The sequence below is a fragment of the Siniperca chuatsi genome, linkage group LG9, assembly GCF_020085105.1.
Source record: "Siniperca chuatsi isolate FFG_IHB_CAS linkage group LG9, ASM2008510v1, whole genome shotgun sequence".
NCBI lineage: Eukaryota > Metazoa > Chordata > Actinopteri > Centrarchiformes > Sinipercidae > Siniperca > Siniperca chuatsi.
In genome coordinates this window covers 30,388,921-30,403,797 of record NC_058050.1, presented here as the reverse complement: position 1 = coordinate 30,403,797, position 14,877 = coordinate 30,388,921, and the positions used below count along the sequence as shown (strand labels likewise).

General features: G+C 40.3%; 1 protein-coding gene across 4 annotated transcripts in view; it reads right to left on the bottom strand.

Moving 5' to 3' along the window:
* The window catches only part of dyrk1b (dual-specificity tyrosine-(Y)-phosphorylation regulated kinase 1B), a 57,937-nt gene that overhangs the window by 28,682 nt on the left and 14,378 nt on the right, over window positions 1-14,877 (bottom strand). The window contains exons 1-2 of one of the 4 annotated variants that reach the window (XM_044206483.1): window positions 5,993-8,119; window positions 4,788-4,826 (exon numbers count right to left, since the gene is read on the bottom strand). The exons of 2 other annotated variants lie outside the window; for them this stretch is intronic. In XM_044206483.1, the coding sequence (XP_044062418.1) occupies window positions 4,788-4,826; window positions 5,993-6,095 (142 nt within the window). In that variant the 5' untranslated portion in view covers window positions 6,096-8,119. Of the gene's footprint in view, window positions 1-4,787; window positions 4,827-5,992; window positions 8,120-14,877 lie in introns of those variants that run through there. One more of the 4 variants, XM_044206484.1, reaches the window with a different exon arrangement.

Here is a 14,877-nt window from a genome sequence, read left to right as displayed (position 1 = left end):
GCTCCTTAGTTTTAATCCTGGACAGATGAAAAGCTCTGCACAGGCCCATATGGGGTTGAAAGGTCTGAAATATAGCAAGGAGCCAGAGCATGAAGCCTTAAAGCTAATCAATAAGTAATGTTGAAATCCATCCTGCTGTATACAAGGTTGATTCAATTGATTAAATTTTGACAATCAATTAACATCACATAATATCAGTCAATATTTGGTTTTTAACACATAACATTCCCTAATATTTTTGGTAAGGATCCCTTAAAAGTGATTATTAGATAGCCAGACCAGGCCTTACAGTTAATCAATGAGATGTTGAAATTCATTCTGTTGTATATAAGAAGTCAATTTAAAGACGCTTAAATAAGAGTCATGTGGTTATACATCTTAGCTCTAATTAAAGGCCTGCAAGCTGAGCTCTGTACAATCTGTAGGGGCTAAAGTTGATGAACAAGTAAATCAGAGTGCAGAGATGCATGTTAGATAGTCTCTAAATTTTGAAATATTTCTGAAGTGATAAAAACAAATTACACAAATTCTGTGGTATGACGCTCAAAACACAAAACAGCAGAAAGAATGAACTTTTTATCTGACAAATGAGAGCTAAACGAATTCATGCAGTGTCTGATACAGCCACCCAATGCCTAAATGTGTCAAAAGGAATGCTGTGATCAGCAGATGTTGACTTTGGGATCGCACATGATCATACAATTCTTTCAAAAATTTCACAAATAAAGATAAATGATATATTTTAGCTGCAGGTGCAGAATAAAACTGCACAGTTTTCCCACCGTGTTGTGAACTTTTGGAATATACAGAGATAAACGGCAGCCTTTTCTGTTGAAATATTTCATTTTGGCAAGTTTATTTTTGTACGAGGGAAAGTGGATTAATAAATCCTTTTGCTTTAATCTACAAGAGCAGTCATGTGAGATGTGCGGATACAGCATTAGGAACACTTAAGGTTTACACTCTGTGCCAAGTTTTGGATCCTACAGGTGCATTTCCATCAGCCAAGTTGAGGCAAATAAACTGTCTACTTGAGCACAAGGTTCCAATGTCAGGAAAAAAAGCATTGAAAAAAGCTTGGCTGTCTAGACTGTACTGCTATTGAGTAGGTTCTTCTGTTTCAGCTCATATGAGACCATATTTCTTGCTTTCCAAAGCGAGATGACAGAGAGGTGCCAATAACGGGTCTCCCCTACGGGTGCAGCAGTGCGTTTGACAGCTCTGGGGAAAGTTGCTGGAGATCATTTACAGACAGTCCTTTGCTGCTTAATTTCAGTAAGTTTAAACCCAGTTTAGAATTGTTGCGCAATGTAATCGGACCAAACAGCTTACATGTAATATTAGTTACATCATTATTTATTCGATAAATACGTTTCCATCGACTATTTGTCACATAAACTCTTTATGAACAAAAGGGGAAAAAAAACCCAAGCAAGTAAAAAACCTTTTTCGCAATATTGTGGAAATTTCAAACAGCGAAAATGGCATCCCAAAATATGAGTGCAGAGGATAGTATGGATGAGGACACATTTTACAATGTTTTGGCTGACTCGGATATTCAGCTGTATTTATTTGTGCCAGAGTATACGCCAAAGAAATGCAGCAGAGAAAGCCTGAGGCTGCATTAGCCGTGCAAGAGGATATGGCCGGCGGGAACCCGCCAGAACCTGAGCCACCGAGAGCAAACAGCGACTGGTGGTGCATTGCTCAAATTGCCCTCCGATGCCAACAGAAAAACATTCCACTGCAATGAATTTCAGCATGGGCAGTTTTTCTTGGATATTGTCGCAGACGCCAACCCGAAAGAGCCCGAGTGAAAGTGCATGAAAGTTTTACTCCTCACTTGGACAGAGGTGTGCTGGAGACATTCTTCAGGATCCCAAAGATAAACAAGAAAAGACCACCAAGACCAGCAGGGCTGAGAGGGCAGATCACCATTGAGTGAGTATCTTTAGCTGCATTTCCACCGCAGGAACTTTCCACAGGGACTAGGGGCCTTTGGAGGAACTCAGTACATTTCCACCGCAGGTGTCTAAATTAAGTACCGGGGACATTATTTACCCCCCAAAAAGGTCCCTGCTTGGGGGTAGTACTTTTCAGAAGTACCGGGACTTTCGGGGTGGGGCTTGCTGTGCTGAACATTTCTGATTGTTCGAGCTCCAACTGGCGGAGCAGCAGTGGTTTGACCGTCTGGATCGATGCATTGCTGGGTCACAGGCCAGCCTTCTCTCACACAGTGGCTCAGCTACTGCACTCTTGGAAGCCATGGTGGAAGACACGGAAACGGATGACCAGTCGGTTGAAGGTAAATCACATATAGCATCTAACAAGCAGCATGTGGGCTGTAACAGCTAACTGTTGTCATGCTACTGCTACCCTAGCCAAAAGCTAATGTTAGCTACATGCTAATGGGGCCTCGTCCCAAGGCTCCTACGCAGTAACTTATTTTGCACATTTATATTTCTGCAGATAAATAAATAGTAACCAAATGTGTGTATAGTAGCTGTTCTTGTATCTGAAAACAAGTATATACTACTATAAAAAGACACGTAACGCGTATGCTTGTGTTACCATATTCTAATGTTTACAGCGCTCTGAGGAAGTAGTGGCTCTCAATTTCACCATTATACAGCGGTAAGCTCAGTATTTAAAACAGGTGCGAGTGCACAGGTTAAAATAAGCAAAGGTCCTTATGCTGAATTGCAATTGATGTGTTTAATAAGTTAAAACAAGCAGCTGTGTGATGAGTGTAACCTAATGGTGTAATGTGCCTAATCTTCCCGGGTCTTTAGACTGCGTTGGAAACGCACACAACAATGGGCTGAAGAACTTTTTAGTTCCATAAATTTTTTTTCTTTGGGATAAAAGTTCTTGGTACTTTGGGTGGAAAAGCAGCTTATGTCACCTAATGCTATGTTTTGGCCAACAAAGTAATAGCTAACGTTATAGGCTAGGGGGGTTACTTACTCCCACAGGCTGGGCCGATGTTGGACTAATGTTGTAATATTGAGGGACAGTCAAGAGAAACTGTGTGAACATTAAGTGTTTTGAAGACAACTAAATAACAAGAGTAGTAGAGAGATGCCGTTAACTTTTTTCATGTTGCTGCTTTTTGTGGAACTTTATACTGCTGCGCTAGTTCACAACAACAATTAACCCCTGGCACATCATATTACATTATGTAACAGACGTGTCTCTATGGAGTCCAGCATTTAAATTTGTATTCATGTCCACAAATCATGTGAAAGTTTTAAAAACTTAACCTAACCTTAAACTGATGATTTACACATAGTGCCATAAAAACCAGACAACCTCACCTGCGGTTTCAGGTCATGTGTGATCTCAATCTCTAAATGAACCCAAGTTCATACACAGTGATGCAGCACTGAATGCTGTCAATAATTATTATTGTTATTTTGGCACTTCATGCCTTTATTAGATAGCAATAGTAGAGAGATGACAGGGAAAAAAGGAGAGAGAGGTCCCTGGATGGATTTGAACATGGGACATTGTGGATCATGGTTGACTTCTTAACCTCTAAGCCAAGGTGCTCCAGCTGCTGTCAATTATTTATGTGAAGAGTTGTGCATGTGTACATGCATTGCCACATGCATGTTCAGATGCTACCATGCGTGACAGACATCGCATTTTGTCACAGAACAACTCTGCAGCCCAGGAACAAGCACGGCATGGTTGTAGCAGTAGTAAGTTGTTGAGAATCACTAACTCAGACTAACCAGCGTTTGATGAATGACATCAGACATGGACAAGCTACTAGAAACATTCTTTCATTAAACATTAATAAGCATTTCAATAATAATAGTCAAAATAACACAGATCTGTTTTCCACTGAGGCAAATGGGGGCAAGGCAAGACTCAGGCTCATTTAACTTGAACCCAGATCTGTAAGCCACTGCAAAGAACATTTACAGATGACCAATAAGCACACCTATAAACTTGGTATTATTTCCCAGTTGTTCTTGCTCTTGTTGGTATGTTTCTTAATTCCCACAAAACAAAACACACCGACATAAACTATCAACACTGACATGTCTTTACGTAACAATTAAGTCCAGTGGAGCCCGGGTGCTAGCACATAGGTCCAAATTTTCCCTTGAACATCAGGTCACAGTCTACACACACAGGCTAACTTAGCAATTCAGTATTATTTGCATCCAATCATTCTGTCTGTCTGTGGAGCTGAACCAAGGACATTCTTACTGTGAGGAGACTTGCTAACTGTGCTGCACCTTCACTTATATTTCACTGAACAAAAACCAAAATAAAAATCTTAGTGCAACTGAGTTTTTTCCCCCTTTTTTGTGTTCAGTGAGTAAAACCAAGATATGGAAGTACCTTGACTGTCAATGGACATGCAAGGCAATGATCCTGTGGCCAACAGAGCCACCATTGACAGACTATTTGTTGCACTTTGTAGCGCCTAGGCCTGTCAGATAACTACTTTTGTTGGACAATATATTGTCACAGTAATAATAGCAATAAACAATATTATTGTCTTTTTAAGGGCATCTGCATCGCATTCCATCACATTCATTTGCATAAAACATAGGGGTTGTGTTGGTTGCAGCAAGGGAGAGATAGAGAAATCTTTAGCCAAATAATCACAAACTCACTACAGGGACATTGTAAATTTGAAATTTAAAAAAAAAAGTTAAAATCTACAAAGGGAGGGAGAAGATTAAACAAACTATTTACATATTTCTAAGCTATAGGAACACTGTAATCCAGAGATCTGAAGAGAAAGAGCGAGAGAAGTTCAAACCTACCTGCCCCACACGGCGCAAGTGGAGAGACGAGAGCCGGCGCTGTTGGCAGAAGAACCGAGGACTGCGATTACTCTGAGCAGCATGCATGGGTATGAATTACAATATAATATATGAATATATTTCTCTGATGGTCTGAATAGGTCGATAAATTTGTAGCTAGCCGCTTTTTAGAAATAAATTTGCTAAGAGGGTCTGAAAAGTCGCTAAACCTAGCAAGAAAGTCGCCAAGTTGTGTGTGTGTGTGTGTGTGTGTGTGTGTGTGTGTGTGTGTGTGTGAGTGTGGAGGAGCTGCCTGAGCCCGCCCACGATGAAACTCCACACAGAGAGCAGACGACGAGAGGACAGAAACAGCGCGACCAGAAATGACAGCAAAACGCGTCTCAGCAGAGTTTTTCCTGTTCATTCGCGCCTAAAACCCTGCTGTTCATTCTGGCATCATGTTGGCCAAAATGTTGGTGACATTCTTATGTAAACAAACACGCATGTAAACACAACGGGCAATATCGAGGTCAGCAAAAATGATCGAGGTCATGTCCACATATACAATAAGTCGATAACGTAATTATCGCGACAGGCCTAGTAGCACCACTAATAAAAGAGTTGTTCTGGAAATTCACTACACTTCAAAGTACGTAATCACGACCAACCAGTTGGAAACCACTGTCGTACATTATATTGTGAATGAAAGCAGGAGTATTCAAACAAAGCGCGTCTGATCATGGTCAAACACTGACTGTTCAGCACAGACAGCATCCTGACAGGGAGCGTTCTATTCAAAACCAGAGCAGCCAGGATTCCGACCGTTCAAGTTTAGGCTGAAACAATGTTGATGGAAAGCCAAACTGTCACACACATGCATCAAACAACATTACCACTCAAAGCCAACACATGCTGACACACACACCGCCACTGCAACATGTTATCATACTGGCATACACACACCACCATCATGACATATTAACTAAAACACATCCAACCTCTATAAATTACTGGCAGAAACAACAATAATCATCATACTATACTGACCAACTACACACAGCTACAATAAGACATTCACACACATACAAACAAGAGTATCAACACACAGACTACCATGACAGTAGATTTACACACACTTCAGGCTATACTATGAAGTAAGGGAGAGAGAAGTTTACACAGTTTTTATCAGTGGGATTGTGTGTATGTGTGTGTGATTGTGTACTGACTCTTGTTCTTGCGCAGCAGGGCAGAGGTGATCCAGGGTTCTGATTGGACCATCCTGCAAGAGGGCACAGTCTTGTCCTCCACGGATGATGACGTGATCACCATGGAAATGCTTGGCAATTGTTCAATCCAGCAGGGAAATACTGTCAGTCAAAACGCTTTGACAGGTGCGAGGAGCTTGTGGAGGTTTAGGTAACTGTCATCAGATGTGTTTTCAATCCCAGAGTCCGCTTCAGCAGTTTACATCCAACTAAATCAATGAATCTTAAAATGGTGGGAAACCGACCAACCAATCAAAAGGCACCGTCTTCTCTGGCTTGTTTCTTTTTTTAAATTTTTTGTGACTGTGGTTTCTAAGGCAACCAACTGGTGTACAGGCAGCTTGTCTCTCTGAAGTAAAAATATAAAAGGATGTAATCTCTGTCTTCTGTGGAGTTACTCTATAGATATAGATTTCTCATTCTACATGTATATTCTGTTTCTCTGTAGGTCTGGGAAGTGGGGGGGAAATAGAATATTTGGTTAGTCAAGTTAGCTTTTTTTTTACATTGGTTTCGGCAGTTTCATGCATTCTTTCGGTGTGCTGGAGGTTCGTACCGCTCCAGATCGCTGGTGACTTGATATATTTAGTCAAAAGTAGGCCTTTTTTCTATTATAGTATGTTAACAAGTGGCTACTCAGATTAAGAGTTTGAGCTAAAGGTCCAAAGGTAAAGGCATACACTCTACTTGCTTATGATAGGTTCACTTAGTCCAGGGCACGTTTAACCAAAAGTACACTAGTACTTCTTCAGACATTGTAGTAGCAATTCAGTACAGGGTTTAAGGTTCCAGTGCAGCCTTAACCAGTAGCATACAGTACAGCTAGCAATCCCAGGTTACTAAGACTCCATGGTCAGTATAGCTCCAAGAAATCTCATATTATTCAGCAGAATAAGTTCATCCAATTTTTGTTATTCTTCCTGACTACTTGTAAAACACATTAACTAGCTGTAAGTCAAGTCTGTGCTAACCAGGCTCGCCCAGCATACTGCCAGGTGGGCTGAGCGAGGTAGTGTGATAGAAGGGGTGGAAGAGAAGGAGGTGGAGGGGAGTTGGGTTTCCAGCTGCCTGCTTTTACCCCATCCCTTATGCTAAATATAGCTCCAATTACTGGCGCTTTCTGGGGGGACTCGTCACTGGACAGAGTAGGGCAGTGTAGAGAGATGTTATCACTCAGATTAATCCAGTGTCACATACGGCCCTCCACTGGTAACGTCACAGAGCCTGCACAGCCAGAGCTCCACGAAGCCTGTGTGTTGCAGTTCCCAGCTCCCCTTCACCCGCCTACAGCCTCTGCCAGGGTGAAAAGGAGCCCTTTTAAAAAGCCAGACAATAATGTAATCCCCATACACTATACAGCATGTCTCTGTGACAACAAGCAGTTGCACAAACACATGTAAACAAACCAGTCCACTGCAACGTGTTGCTTTCACAGAGACGTGTAGTTCCGGAGAAAGTTCCTCTAACTGGTTATCCACACTCACGGACCAACAGGACTGTTTGCAGGAACAAGCAGGGGCACTGCACCTCAATTGCACATTTTTTCCTTGGGGGTAAAACTGGGGAAGAAATCGGGAGACTAAAGTTTAGATCCAGTATGTGGGGTTAGATGCCAAATGTTTCCCCGTGTTGAAGAAATACGTAGGACAAGCCGCTGACGGCTTGTATTATATTTCCAAACTCCGATATTGTCTTATGTTTACCAAATCATAACTCGATGCAGGAAGAAGCCAGCCTCTGAGGTAATCACACAAGCAAACAACGTCTGAACTGCAACGAACCAAAGTCTTGAACTAAAGAAACCAAATCCAGTTAAGTTCCTGAGCTTGCCGTCAGAAGCCTTCGATCGCTGCTTGACGCGCCTCTTGTTCCGTCTGCTTCCGCTGTTTTTTCTCACACTTAATGTCCTCCTTTACTTGTCCTTCTCAGAATTTGGGGAGACTTTGGATTCCTTCAAGGTGGAAACCTTCACAGGGGCGAGTTCGACTCGTTTCTCGCCCGTTTCCTTTTCCGTGCTTCTCCGTTAGACGGAATCTGTGCTCCTCTCCCACACTGCTCCCCCACCCTGCACAGGGACTATACCATATGCCTGCGGCAGGGGTCTGAGCTGGTCTGTCTGGCGCAGCCTCGCATTGTACTACTAAAACCAGGACAGATACACATACAGGACACGAAAACATGACATTAGCTAAATTTCACGAGGACTTTCACATCAACAACCACTAAGAGGCCAACTGATTATATGGGACGTTGTAAACAACCCAAGTGAGTTAGTCGGACAGTAACCTTCCATCTGACCGTAGTGGTCTGGTCCAAGCAGACCTGTCCTGTCCATTTATAGTAACAGTGGGATATATATACTGGAACTTTATATACACGCATACATAGACAACCTTTACTTAAACCCTTAATACAATTTTATGGATAAAGCTCTGACAAAAGACGGTTTGATATATAATTAGAAATTATATATCAAACCGTTACAATTGTTACTTTTCTAAACGTGTTAGTCTGAAACTTGACAGAATAACATTCTAAAATATATTAAAAATACTAAAGGTTTACAAAAATATAGGTTTGATTCTAAATTAAATACTGTTTAGGATCTGAATAAAAATAGTGTGGTCTACTTACACCAAACTCTGATAAACGCCATTAAAATTCCCCCTTATACGAAAGATGTATGTCTTAATACATGGGCTGCCCTTATAAGTGCAACAATCTTTATTCAAAAAATAACTCGTTTTAAGTGGACCAAGTTTAAGACAGCAACACAAACGTTGATTGTGGCAGCTTTTAAGATTATAACCTTTCATGTGACTCAGGCAAATATCACAAACCTGCACTAAAAATGAGCTAACAACTAGGTTTTATTATTGCTACCATGTAACACATGAGGCTAATTTTGTTCATTCATCTTTCAAAATGTTTCAACTTCTCTGTACTCGGGTAAACGCAGCCTCTACCCTCACTCAGCATGCACCCTCTACGGGCTCTGTTGCTACCCGACGCTATGGCAGCTACAATGCAATTGGCTACATAAAGTCCCATCCCTGGCTGTAATTGGGTAGCGGACAGGTCTGTGGGAGGGGCGTTCGGCTTAGATTCCCAGTGTCTCTTCAAACGGCGCGAGGCAGGAATGACGCGGAAATAGTTTGAAGATGTCAGGTAGAAATGGAAAGAGGGAGGGGAGACCGTGGGGGTGGCGATACAGCCGGGGAGTGGGGGAGAGCGGTGAAAAAAGCTTCCATAAGCACATGGTCACTGAGTGACTCTACAGCTGAGATGTGTGACTTCTCCTCACAACCCAGCCAAAGCTAAAAGTTGTTACTGTTGCTATCCGAGCATTCTGGCTAAATCAGGCACAATGCTGCCTGGGAACAGCTCAGCATACAAACAGTGTCATAAACCAGCTGACAACACCTTAAAGGAAAATTCACCCTCAAATACAACTCACTGCACTGAGAAACGTGTGTAACTTGAGTTCCTTTTCTTTTTATTGTGATTTGAATCTTTAACCTGTGCAGATTAATCAGTCAGTAATATGTAATAAATAAAGAGATGGTGAAAAGTCCACTGAAGCTTGCTTACTGTAATTATCTACTGTACAAAGGTGCGGTCTTCCCTGATAATCCTGTACATATGCACATCTGAGGAAGTTTGGGGACAGGACTGAAACAGCAGTACACATTCAACAAGACAGGTTCTTCTATTGTCTTTACTGTTATTTATTGCTGCAATTTACATCTTTATTGCTATATTGTTATATCAATTTGAACTATGCTTTAAGCAGTCCATTTTGTTTTTGTTATTTTGAGGTGATACAGTATATGAGGAATAATACGCTAATACTGTACATAAAGCCTAATGGCAAGCTGCCATAATAACAAATTTAGTTAAAATTGAGCTAAGTGTAATTTAGAAATGTTTCATTTATTTCTAAATTTATTTAGTTTGCAAAACTGAGCCATATTCCAAGGCAAACCTCAGCAAGTGTAGTTACTACATTCTGGCTTCGTAATGTCCTTTTGCCTCCAGTTACTGCAGCTTTCCTTGGTAATCTAGTCAAGCTCCAGGCTCCAGAACCCATGGTTCAAATCACTGCACTCCCACACACTGAAAAACAGCTGACCAGTCACAGCTAAAATAAGATAGCATGGCCTAATAACATGCTATAATTATAGAGCTTGCATTAAAATGATCTTTCTCAGAGATAAGTCATAAACAAACAGGAGGTAACATTATAGAACAATACAGCACAGCAGCAAAGTATGCTAATGTTGTACTCCCATGCAGATGTATCACTACAGGTGATCTGCTTAAAGAATGCCTAATGCCCAGCTCAGGGTGACTGGGTCTGCCTGGTCTGAGTGGGAGCCAGGAGCATGTCGCAAAGAAGTGCATTCCACACACACAGTTCCATAGGAAGACAACGGATGGTGTCACATTTTTAGTGACTCTTTCTGTGTGATTGCCACCCTAGGGGCTCCACTATGATCCAAATGAAATTTAACTTGTCGTGTGCTGAAGGGTTTACATACAGCACTGGGTTTGCAGAGAAAAAGATGGTTTGTACCCTAAACCAAACAAGGAGACAGAAAAACTGAGTTTTTCTCAAAACACGAGAAGTATGAATGAGGAGGTGCGAGTGACAACTTTCATTAAACAAAAATCATCTCCCATCCATCATATTCAAAAAGCAATCCATCACATCATCACTTGCATCACGATTAACGGTCACAAAATAATGAACTTGTCATTTCTTTCCTTACATGAGATATTGATTTCAAATGCTACATTTACATGTTGTCTGTATTTTGTGTAGGTATTTTACCTTTTCATCAGCATATCACAGGGAATGTACACAGGGAATACAACATAGAAAAAGGAAATAAACTGGAAATATGTGGTTCAAAGGACACATAAAAACCTATAAAGCAGCAGTCCTGACCAGGACAAAAAAGCTGTGGAAGCTGATCTAGAACTGAGTCTATCCAGACTTTACATTTGAAGACAATTTGACACATTGTTTAGGCCAAAAACAGGCCATTTCACCTGTGCATGCACAATAATTTTGATTTTATGTCATCATTTTATGTCATGCCATCAGATACACAGTAAGCAAGAAGGTGGCTGGGCACACAAATACAGAAAGACAAGGAGACAGAGCTTGACTCTCAGTCAGCTTTTCACTTGCCTACTGTGTGTCTATGTCTGTTTGCACTGAGGAGAAACATGGGAGTGTACCACATTTCTACTCTCATCATGCCATGCATACCCCACAATTATCTCAGCTCCACAATTACAGACAGATGAGCAATGGGCGAACAAGTGTGTGTGTGCTGGGGATGACAGAACATTCATATAGTACGAACACATACAATGGCTGACCTACATGACTGTAGTTTCACTGTTAGTTGGGGGGGGGGGTTTGTTCACTTGATTGATTAAATTAACTGTTACCCACCAAAGGCCCTTCAACACAAATTATTTAAAAAAAAAAATTGAATCCCCATGGTGGAAAGAATAAAGTGGAATATTTGTATCTAGTTTAAAAATCATTGAGCTAATATTTTAGCACCTATCAAACACCTTTATGAGATAATATACATGTAGACTCAATGCCCTGCATAGAAATCTTATTTCATTCAAAAGAGTTACAAGTTTCACCACACAATAGAAATTATTTCAAATCATGTAGCCTACTGGAATTTATATTTATATTTTATATAGATTGTGTTTTTGCAAATATGTTTTATTGATTTTGACTTTTTGATTTAAAACACTGGAATGATTGTGGTGATAGGTTTTAAACCTCATAATAAGCTCAAAACCTGCTTCAGAACGTTGTTAGGTAGTGATACAGCGTATTGCACTGGCAGAAAAGCAGCTTCTTAACGGTGGACTTAAACAGGCTGTGGAATTAAATGCAGCCGTTTCTTGTTGTCTGCTTAGCCGATTTTCTTTCTCTGTTTGTTGATAGTTCTGAAACGCATTGCTATGGCTATATTAGTGAATATATGAATAAACGTTAGTAATTCCCTTCACAGAGTTACTGACTGGCTTCCATTAAATCACGTTTAGCTGTACTAACTACCAGACAGCGGAGATTACAACGGCAGTGCGAGGAGGCAAGCAGACTCTCAGACTCACGTGCCTTGCAGCAAAATTCCACCCGGCAACTATACACTGTACCATGGCAACAGCCCTGCAATTGGTCCCCGGTGCGTTTTCAAATGACCAATGGGATGGCCAGCCGCGGGTGATGCTTGTTGCTAGGTAAACATGATGCAGAGGAAAGATAGAGAAGCAGAATTACCATGCTGCTACTGCAGGGTGCTTTCAACAAGGAGTGGAGGAGCACTTCACACACTCGGAGATACCCTTCTCACTTGGCGGTGCCAGAGAGAGAAAAACAAAACGAAACAGGAATGACACAGGCCAAGAGGAATCAAATACGACTGGGTTCAAGCCTGTGGGAATATTGCTGCTAATGATCTTGCCAATGTTCTACATCCACACATGCCATTTATGTACATTAAGCTAGTCAGTAGGGAAAGTTAGCTTCAAAATCAAATGAGCAACCCATTTTCCATTACCTTCTTCACAAAAACGTATTGATATGATTAACTGACATACTCAACTTTCAACTTAAAAATGTAGAGAACTATGTTGCCTCCACACTGAAAAATAATAACCTACTATTGTAAATTAAAAAAAAGACTATCAAAAATGGAGCGAAATAGTTTAAATATTTGAATGCAAAAGGACATATAGTCTGTAGTAACTTATTACTGTTAGTTAGCAGCATCAGTCAGCTATAAGACATTGTGCAATCAGCCTGCCAGACATCATGATACACAGTAAACACTGTATGAGTGACAGTACTGCCATGTACACTCATATGACCCTATTGTAGCGGTGTTTGCAATGGTGGTTTAGTTACTTCAAAGTCCATGTCCATGAACTGTTTGTGTCTAATAATTGTTTAGATAAGAAAAGGATTCCGGATTTCAGATGACAATTAGAGTTTTACGCCCTCTTCGCGCAGTGATTGGTCAGCTGTGTGGAGGGGCGAAAGTAGGTGGGATTTGAACTTCTCTCGCAAGCTTGCTTTTTTCATTCTTTACAAATCTACTTCTTTCCCTTTTTGCATGAACAACCAAGTGCAACACTATTAATGTCTTCCAGGAGGGACTGTCTGAACTTGCTGTTACCCCTATATCTAAACGATATAGCATCGATATAGCATCCCCAGTAGAATAAGCCAATAACATAATACATAATACTGTAAGGATTACAGTAGCAAAGGTACTCCAAAAAAGGAGTACTTTACTTTTAAGGCAAGGCAAGTTTATTTGTATAGCACATTTTATTATTCATACACAAAGGAATTTCAAAGTGCTTTACATAATGCATTAAAAGACAGAACATTTTCACTGAAGTACATTCTGCTTAAGTGCTGATAATACCTATATAATTTTATTTCAGTACAATTTTGAATGCAAGACTCACTTATAATGGAGTATTTTTACATTGGGTTTTTGCTACATTTCTTAAGTAAAGTTTTGAATACTTGAAATGATTCTTCACTCCTGCCAATACCAATGCTCTTTACTATCATTTTGGACTTTTTCAGAAACATTAAAATTTCGTCTCTCCAAAGAGAGTAGAAAAATCACAAAAATACTAATCACATTCTTCACTCTAAGTATCGTAGAAAAGGTTTCAATCGTAGTCATCTGGACACTGTTTTCAGAATCAAGACGTTTCTGCTCCCTTGGGACTACACCGTCTTCACTCTAAGTACTTCAAGTCCTCAATCAAAAGTAAGCATGCTATTACTTGTTCAGGCATTATGGCTGATTAGCTACGGGTGTCGCACAATCAGACACAAGCTTGCACACATCCACAAAGAGTTATATTTTTGTAGTTTTACCCATCATTCCTACTATAGGTAGGTATTAAAGTTGTGTTTTGATCCAAGAAATTGATTTAAATTTGACATTAAGTTTGTCAAATTAATCACATTTGAAGGGGATACAAAATTGATCATGACACCAGCAAATGATTTGTGGTTCAAAAATGGTTCATACTTTATGCACCACTCAGCCAGATAACACAGAACTGTGTGCTTAGTGAATGTAATATTGGTTATGAAGACATTTGGGGATAGTGAGGTGTTAATACTGAATGGTACATAGCCAACAACATGCATATGCAAGTGAGTTTGAAGTTGTAGTACTTAATCTACCAATGTAAAAATAACTACACTAAGACCATCAATTTCTCCACTTTTAGTTTATTTATGCACCAGCATATTTTAATCATTACTTCAAATTATGTTTTTCACAGATTCCCTGTCCTTCATATTTTATAAGTAGCTAAGTATCAGCAACATCTACCCTGAACACATTCCATTATCCATACATCATATCTCTAGTAAAGTAGTGCAGCATCACTCAAATGTGTAATTACATGATATCTTTTATGGATTCATAAAACCAAACAAAATCTGGTACTCATGCCGATGGACAATAAACAAGCCAAGGACAAACACATAGAAACTACGGTAAGAGATTACGTAACATTTATTATTATCTAAGCATCATGTACAAAGTTAACCAGCAGACAACATTCTCCTTTAAGCATCAAAGTTCATCCTTGACATTTGGGAGCAGTATCTGTAACAGAATAATCAAAACCCAAAGACTCACTTATTAGACTTCAACCACATCCCACAGTCTTCAATTCAGCCAATGGACCTTGGTCACATGATAACAGGTGGTTTTATTGGGGGAGGGTGGGTGGTAAATCGCTGCCTGTGTTTAAAGATGGTCTCTGGC